The sequence below is a fragment of the Mixophyes fleayi genome, chromosome 7, assembly GCF_038048845.1.
Source record: "Mixophyes fleayi isolate aMixFle1 chromosome 7, aMixFle1.hap1, whole genome shotgun sequence".
Classification (NCBI taxonomy): Eukaryota; Metazoa; Chordata; class Amphibia; order Anura; family Limnodynastidae; genus Mixophyes; species Mixophyes fleayi.
The window spans coordinates 25,202,177-25,210,917 of NC_134408.1; the positions used below are offsets into that span (position 1 = coordinate 25,202,177).

General features: G+C 39.7%; 1 protein-coding gene across 1 annotated transcript; it reads left to right on the forward strand.

Moving 5' to 3' along the window:
- The first annotated feature begins 343 nt into the window (after positions 1 to 343).
- ECI1 (enoyl-CoA delta isomerase 1) lies at positions 344 to 8,011 on the forward strand. Its single transcript, XM_075179435.1, has 7 exons — positions 344 to 446; positions 2,254 to 2,358; positions 3,680 to 3,807; positions 5,435 to 5,581; positions 6,015 to 6,136; positions 6,684 to 6,862; positions 7,570 to 8,011. The coding sequence occupies exons 1-7, from the start codon at positions 395 to 397 to the stop codon at positions 7,734 to 7,736; spliced, it is 900 nt and encodes a 299-aa protein (XP_075035536.1). The 5' UTR covers positions 344 to 394; the 3' UTR covers positions 7,737 to 8,011.
- Positions 8,012 to 8,741: the final 730 nt, after the last annotated feature.

Genomic DNA, 8,741 nt, shown 5'->3' on the forward strand with positions numbered 1-8,741 from the left:
ATATATCACCCTTCTGCAGGTTGAAGAGCCACAAATGTGGCCCCTGAAGTATATTGGGTTGCCCATCACTACTTTTAAGGGGTGTATATACACAATCTATCTGCAATAGGCTTCAGACATAAATATTTTTGAATAAATGATGTATATACTGTGGTTTAAAATATACTGGGTCGGCAAATCATTTGGAGATTCCATAACACAACAAAAAGATCTCATTCTCCACTAATTACCTACATAAATACTTGTATTTAACTACTTGCACCCATGTTATCCTTCCACCCACCAGGTGTCACCCTTTCCGAGTTATATATCTGAGAAACAGGTTGTGCTTGTACAGCACAGCTCAGCTGATCCAGTGCGCCGCTGCCAGTGCCTAGGGAAAAGGTCATACAAGATGGCGGCGCTGGCTGTGCTTAGGAGTGCGACTCCTGGCCGGCTCCTATCAGGTGCGTGAGTTCCCGCCCTAAACAACCGCCACTACCCGCGCGCTGACTTCCCGCTCCAGTGGCGCGAAATGGTTTCTCTGCCCCCCTCCATGAGAGGTTTCCCGCGCAGTACAGGCGCTGCTGCTCAGTCAGTGACACACACAGAGGTGGATGTGCCCTCTGTGGACTCTTGTGTAACACTAGCGGGCAGTGTACTTCTACTAGATAGGACATTTCTTGTTACTAAATAAGGACACGTTAACTAAAGTTATCCCCCAGGAAATATGGCTGATAATGTTATTGTAATTGATTTACTCGATAACTGCATAGAGCAGACTTGGGAAGTTGTCTCGCTCCAGCTGTTGTACTGCATGGCATGCTGGGACATGTAGTTGCACCACATGCAGAGAGAGACACAAGTTGATCATGTTGGAACTACAAGTCTCAGCATGCTAGGTGGGCTGGCTGTGACCAGTTTCACAAATAGCTGAAGGCACAAAGCTTGTCTGCCCCAGATATAATAAATGAAATCACTTTATAATTTGGATCTGTTAAATAATCTAAATAATGTTATGCCACAGTTGGTTTTTATCTCAAAAGTGAGATTAAAAAAACAAAGCATCACGATTGGTGACTTTGTTTTACATATATTGTGATACGATGGAACGCCTATGCCACCATGTCTTCTGGTTGGAGACCGGCTGGTCCTGCCTTGCTACCAACCCCTTTCTTTATCCCTGAACGCACCCCATCTAAACACTATAGGGGTGTGCTCCGCTGCCACCACCAGGCTCCTTCACTGGCACCTGAAACCGCTTCTTTCTGAGTAACTTGCTGCTGGTGTACCCCTGGGCTGGTACCCCTGACTTCTTCCTTCAGATCAGGGGTGCCGTGCATGGTTTCCCCTGGCCTCTCACAATGGCCAGAGCTGCATGGTAACGGGCAGGGCGTTGGTACTAGAGGCTGGGTCCCAAACCTCAGAACGGCCGAATAACGGATAAGATTGGTCTTATCTGTATGTCACAGGCTACAGCAGACAATAGGTGTCAAAGCAGGATCTTGAAACAGGGATGTTTATTACTCAGAAAGGGTCTTTATAAGGACCGTTACATACTAGTTAGAGGTACTAGTGATCATCCATAAGTACAGATGGTGTATGCAAAATAAAGCTCTTTTTATACAGTTTCTGGACACATGTTGGAAAGCGGTAAACCTGCCCACGCATGGCAGGGGGCACACATGGGCATTCAATGTTTAGCATCAGGATGTAATATATCCTCTCAACTTGGATGTAATGCAATATAAATTTAACACAATTTACATCAATCTGTGATTTCCCAAATTACTTGTTTCATTATTCAGATAGTTCCCCTGTCTCTCGAACAGGATTACAACCCCCTGCTGTGCATTCAGGCTAAAGAGATGTGTTGGTCACTCTCAGATTAAAAGGATTAATTAACATTGGATTTAATTTCTTCAGAAATGTTAAAAAAAACAAATTTCCTCCAACATGGTGCACTACCTCAGACATCAATATATTTCCAATGCAGAAATCCGTACATTTGCAGTGATATGCATCGGTGCACTCTGCCAGTAATTGAAATACATTTATACAATAAGTTATTTTAAGTTGATCCAGCCACATATATAACTTATATTTAATGAAAATCCATGATAGCTTATATCTATAGAACCAGAGTTGGTTTTTGTATGGTGATTACATACAACTAGTAAAATAAATACAATCATTAATACAAGTAACACATTTTTATATCTGTAGTGTTTAAAATGTAATATGAGCTTTTTTTTTTATTATTGCAATTCTCAGGATCATTGTATGTGCGTAACGGTGGGCTGGCATTATGGTCGCGCCATCACAACCAGCGGAACTTCAGTAACAATAAAATTCTTGTAGAATTGGATGAAGCAACTGGTAAGATATGGAGCTAAAAGTCCTGTTTTTCAGCTTTTAGTAATTTCTTTTCTACCTTCGTGACCTGGGGTAATTCATGCATTCATGGGCAGATCACATGGCAATTTTGCTGCGTGTCTATTCTCTGTGTACACATTTCACTTAGGTATGTTTTGGGAATTTTCTGGACTTAGGCTTCATTAGAGTAGTAAGGTAAATGTTGATTTTAGAAGCGTTATATAGGCAACCAAGAATACATTCCATGATTATTTCAATAGTAACCTCTAGAATTTGATATTTTTTTTAATGACTGCAGTTTTAACTATTACAGCACTCTTACTTAATATGATGCATTTTTATTTTACTTTTTTCTTTTATGTTTTAAAATGTTGAGTCACATTTATCTGAAACTCTATATTGATCAAAGGCTGAAAGAAGTGAAAGGGCCACGTGCACCCCAAAAACAGCAGCACGGTTTGACATTCCAGATTTCCACTATTGTGATGTCACGTGTTCCTGTAATCCGTGCATTGCTCAGCAATTGGGTGGTCAGGAAATGCAAGTGATTAGTTTCTAGAATCCTTGACAAGCCAGGATCGGGTTATGGGGCTGCCTGCTAAAGTAAGAGGATAGTAGGGAGGATTTAACCTTATCAGTTAGATAAAATCACCTCCTGTCCTCCAGCTAGTAGAACAGAAGCCCTGCTATAACCAAGATGATCTGATATTTCAATATTTTGAAGTTTCTTCGCTTAATCGTTCTGATTGGTTTACCTTACCATTTATTCGTTTGGTAGGTTTGATTAATTTTGTTACTGATAATTTGCAACATATGTTATATGGGCAGAATGACGGACTGTCATCCAATTTGGTCATGCACATTGGTTACCAGCTTGGAAAGATTTGGCCCTTTCAAGTTTGAGCTAAGCAACCAGAACACGTACAGGCCCATTAGTTATCTCCCAAATAAGATTTATGATCCTTCATGAACATAATGCTATCCATTTTGATCTCCTACACTATACTGATTTTGCTTTATGTTTTAACTATCTTAAATTATCATGCATTTCTCCAAGATTGAAGTGCAGCATATTTACTAAATGACCGGTAACTGTGCAAAGAATTTAGCTCATGTACCGGTAAGTCTGTTACCACTGTGGCCAATCTTCCTACAGCTGCGCATTCAGCTCCACTTTTATCACTGAATAAAGGCTACAGAGCAGCTTACCAGTATATTTGGATCAGGTTTCTAGTAAAGGGAGCTATGCTTTTTGATCAAAGGCCGCAGCTAAAGCCTCATGTTACTGATAAGGCAAAATAATGCAGCTCTGTCTCTGTCTCAGGGGTGGCAGTCATGAAAATGAAAAATCCTCCCGTGAACAGTCTCAGCTTGGAGGTTCTGACAGAGTTTTCTATCGGTCTGGAGAAGCTGGAATTAGACCGTGGCTGCCGTGGGCTTATCCTGACTTCTGTATGTTTGATTACATGGTATCATTTATGCACATATATGACAGTACTGATTCAGATATGTTCTGTTAGCAACTGGCTATATAACATACTTGGCAACTTTCTAAAGTTGGCTTCCGGGAGTCTGCCGGGGGAGGTGGGCGTGATGGGGGATGGGGCTCCAAAATTCACGTCATTTTGGAACCGCCCCGTGACGTAATGATGCAAATGCGTCATTTGATAGCAGGGGGGGGGAGGGGGGCAAATGACGCGATTCCCGGGGAATCGTGGCGTTTTGGACTTAAATATGCCCACTTCCTAGTGAGGTGGGCAGATGCGGGAGATTGTCACACTATCCCGGGAGTCCGTGAGACTCTCGCGAAATGCGGGAGTCTTCCGGATATTTTGGGAGAGCTGTCAAGTATGCTATACTGTATAATATATATAGATAGGTATAGTGCAGGAATCGGCGCTCAAGGTGTGACAGTATTGGAAAATAAACCAAAGTTCAGTGGAAAATATAAGTCATAAATAAATGGATCTTTCAAGATTCTGGATAGTCCTCTTGGACCAAGGTTATAAGTCCAGTCTTGTATATATGTAAAAGACAGAAAACAGAGAAATCAGAGGACTAGTGTGTATATGTGATAGCCCATCACCATAATCACCACACCAAAAGATCAATAAAATAGCTTATCTGCATAAACTGCTCTTATTCAAAGGCAGGAACCGTTTAGCTGTGTAGCAACTTCCAGAATAATAATATAACCAGCTTCCCCGGTATCATGATGTTTCTCCAGAAATCTACATAATCAGCACATCTGTATGTCTGTTCCTCAATCATACACCAGTCACAAAACCTCTCAAATCAAGTGGCAGTCACAAAGATCAGCTCCCAGTGCAATAGGAGTATTAATAGCAGCTTCTCAACGCGTTTCGTCTGTCTCCACAGAGGGTCTCTGGTGTCTGCAGTCGCCACACTGTCAGCTCGTGTATTCCGCTGGTTTGAATGTAAATATTTCTCTGTTTTCTGTCTTTTACATATATACAAGACTGGACTTATAACCTTGGTCCAAGAGGACTATCCAGAATCTTGAAAGATCCATTTATTTATGACTTATATTTTCCACTGAACTTTGGTTTATTTTCCAACACTGTCACACCTTGAGCGCCGATTCCTGCACTATACCTATCTATATACTCTGGACTTACCATCCAATATAAGGAAGGCTGCCTCCATACGTGGAAGAGGTGTTTTCGTGGACTCTTTTTGAAATATTCTTATACAATACTGTTGTTTGCGCCAATTTTTTATTGTTGTATATCTTGTATAATATATATGTATACATTTTATCTGATGGATCCTTTCAGTTTTTTTGGAGTCTTCTACCATATATTACATCGTAAAACATTTTTTTGCCTACAATTTTATTCCTCATTCGACTAACATGGGACCATTTTTATTTGTACTTGAGTAAAGCATTAGAATTTTATAGAATATAAATGGTAAACTCAATAAAAGCTATATATCTTCATCAAAGAGGGTTTAATTATTATTTATTTTTTATTTTTTTTCTAAAATACATTGCATGTCTATTTGTAGGCTTGCCAACAGCTGTTTTATTCCCTCTTTTTAAATATTCTTTGTTTAGGCATGTCCCAAAATCTTCTCCGCTGGGCTGGACATCACAGAGATGTGTGGGAAAAGTGCGGAGCACTACGCAGCTTTCTGGAGAGCTGTACAGGAAATGTGGTTGAAGCTGTATGGGTCCAGTATGGTGACCATTGCTGCTATCAATGTAAGGGCCTCTCGTTTAAAGATTGTTTGTTTCTTGTAATAATTTGACATCCATGTATTGTGTGGCTAAAGTTAAACATAATAATTTCTTGTTTATAGGGCTTGTATACAAAAGTAGCTTTCCTGAGGTGGTTGTTTTTTTGCAAATGCTGTCCACACGAACAGCAATTAAATAGATCAATAGATACTTTGCCTGCCGGTGTTGTGTTCCATTTGGAACACAAGACAAGTATTCCGCTAGCATGGACAAGCCTATAGGTATAAATGGACTTGCTGTCTAATGACAAAAATAAACGTTAATGTTGTATAATGCTGCTGCAAATTTGATATCACTTTACAAGTACAGTGTCATGTTTAGGTCCTTGTAGATCCTATTGTAAATGTCATGTATTGTAGAACTGCTAAGGAATTAATCGCTTCCTCTTGTTACACAGGGATCGAGCCCTGCTGGTGGGTGCCTCATGTCCTTGTGTTGTGATTACCGGATCATGGCTGACAATCCTAAATTCGCCATTGGCCTGAATGAGACCCAGCTAGGCATAGTTGCTCCTTTCTGGTAATGTGTTGTCCAGGGAAATGTTAGAATTTTGCTTGTATATTTTGATGTATGCAACTAAACAGTGAAGGTGTGCCTGCAATTCAATCGTATCCATTGTTCATATAATTACATGTGTGCTTCCACTCTGTTTAGCACACAACCATTTTAGTCGTTGGGGTTTATATTATGAATAGCCTTTGAAAATGCTATTTTAAGCTGAATTTTATATAAAATATAAGAAGTATGCCTTCAGAATGAGAGAAATACGTATTTATAGTTTGCTGTTAAACAGATATATCGGCGATTAAACAGTTAATTAGACTGGGATTAGACTTTATTAAAATGTGTCCATCAGCCACATGTCCAATATTCTTTCTTAGTTTAACACCTTCCTGAGGTTTTTATGTATAGAAACAATGACACTATAAACTGTTGTTGTGGTTTGTTTTTTTGTTTGTTGTTTTGTTTTCTTTCATTTTAAAACAGATTGTAATTCATCCTTAGGCATGTTGGTCGGGAGTGGCATAAATATGTATACCCAACTTCTTGTTTGTATTCCCTTTAGGTTCAAGGACACCATGACAAACACTTTAGGTAATCGTATGACTGAGCAATCCCTCCAGCTGGGCCAAATGTTTACAGCTCCAGATGCACTTAAAATTGGGCTTGTGGATCAGTTGGTCCCAGAAGATCGGGTACAGAGCACGGCAGCTGCAGCCGTGGCCCAGTGGCTTGCTGTCCCAGGTAAAGGCCACATAAAAGCACAGTAGCTTTGATGAGTAATGCACACTGCAAGCACTTTTTTTATTGTAATTTTAAACAGTAGTGAACAAACCCATATTCTATAATAGACATACTAGATTCACCAGAACAATCAAATCATATTTTCCAATAATGAAACATCGATAAATACTTCCTTACAATAAGTGTAAGAGTCAAAAGCTTGGTGTGCCAAGCAAGAATATGAATACAAGCATTCCACCTGTCTACGTCTGCTGCAGCTTCTCTTATTCAGCCAGCATTTATAGCTTGGTTTCAAGTAGTCCGTCACTCGGCTTCTGCCAATTTGTTCCAGGAATGCTGCTTTTATTTTTTTTCTTCCAGTTTTTCTGTGTCCTCATGCTCCTTAATTAATCAGATTAACTTGATAGCTGTTGTACTCTATGGAGAACAGTAGGCTGGTGTCACCTGTGTTATAGAAAGCTATGCTTTTCCAGCCAAATAAAAGCGTAACGTTCTGAAGCTGTGACATGAGAAGCAAGCACTTCATAGCTTCTCAGCTGTGAGAAGGCTGCATGTGGTATTATCTACATATCAGTGTTTCCTGTGTCATATGGAAATGTACTACTACAGGAGAATTAGAATGCTGCAGTTCTGGTTACAAAACACAGCATTCTAGAAAGCTATAGCTTTCTAGCAGTTTCATGTCCATATTTTGTTTTTTTCTACAGATCATGCCCGTCAGCTTACCAAGTCCATGATGCGCAAGCCCGCCATAGACAGATTAGTCAAACAGAGGGAAGCTGATATCAACAATTTTGTCAGCTTTATCACAAAGGACTCCATCCAGAAGTCTTTGCAGGTCTACATGGAAATGCTAAAACAGAGGAAGCAGTAACCAGCAAAGTGGATGATGGAATATGGGAAAAGCCATAAACTGCCATAAATCACAAACATTGATAGCAACGAGGAAGTGAAGTTGGAATCTTGCTCTTTTAAGCTGTCTACTTTACCCGTCATTGTATCTAGAAAACTGAATTTTTGAATTGTACAGGGATATTACATCTTCACTGTATCTGTGTGACTTATTATTTCTGCACACAAATAGGCAGAAATGTGGAAATCCACATGTGTGCTTTGTACTAACTAATAAAATATTTTGTGAAGAACAAAGCCTTCAAGTGTTATGTCAAAGTCCATAAGGTTCAACTGCACTTGTCAATCTGGTTTTAAATGGAATAAGTCTTGTTAACAAGGATTCTGGTTTATTGAAAAAAAAATCCAAGAGAAACCTGTTGGTTTGCTTCTGACTGACTAGTGAGTGTCGTATAGGCAAACGTTTTCTAGCATTAGTTTAGACCTTCATTACGTGGACTATTTTGGAACGCTTATGTTTTGTTTCCAATTGCATAGTTCTCCTAGTCAAATACAGTATTTCTGTTGACTTCTGTTTTTGTTTTCTTTCTAGAGGCTGCTTCAATGGGAAGCCCTCACACCACTTTTTTGCTTTTACATCAGTAATTTTTATTGAAAAGTTTAACATATGGGGTACAGAAAATAAAAGGGTTACACAGATAAGGGGCGGTGGGACACTAGGGAAACACCCTCACAGAGAAGGGTATGGGAGTTGCTCAAGGAAGATCTTAACATAGATGAGACAATAATTAGTATATGTGTAGAGAGCTGAAATGAGAAGGCATTGAAAATAGAGAAGCACTTTAATACACAATGTGGTAATGTAAGTCTGAAAAATAGTTAAAAAAGATCTTGGAATATGGGCCACTAGTTCTTGCGAGGAGACTCAGGGGGATGCTAAAAATACTTGAGGGAAGAGGTTTCTCTATTGGCTTCAACCCCCTTTGTGGTATACACATGCCATTTGTACCACTTCATGATAGGGGCT

Bases quoted from the DNA above. Each gene is read 5' to 3' on its own strand.
- ECI1 (XM_075179435.1), top strand. From the start codon at position 395: ATGGCGGCGCTGGCTGTGCTTAGGAGTGCGACTCCTGGCCGGCTCCTA. The intron at 3,808-5,434 runs GTATGTTTGATT...TTCTTTGTTTAG, and splicing joins GTGGGCTTATCCTGACTTCT to GCATGTCCCAAAATCTTCTC. The intron at 6,863-7,569 runs GTAAAGGCCACA...TTTTTTCTACAG, and splicing joins CCAGTGGCTTGCTGTCCCAG to ATCATGCCCGTCAGCTTACC.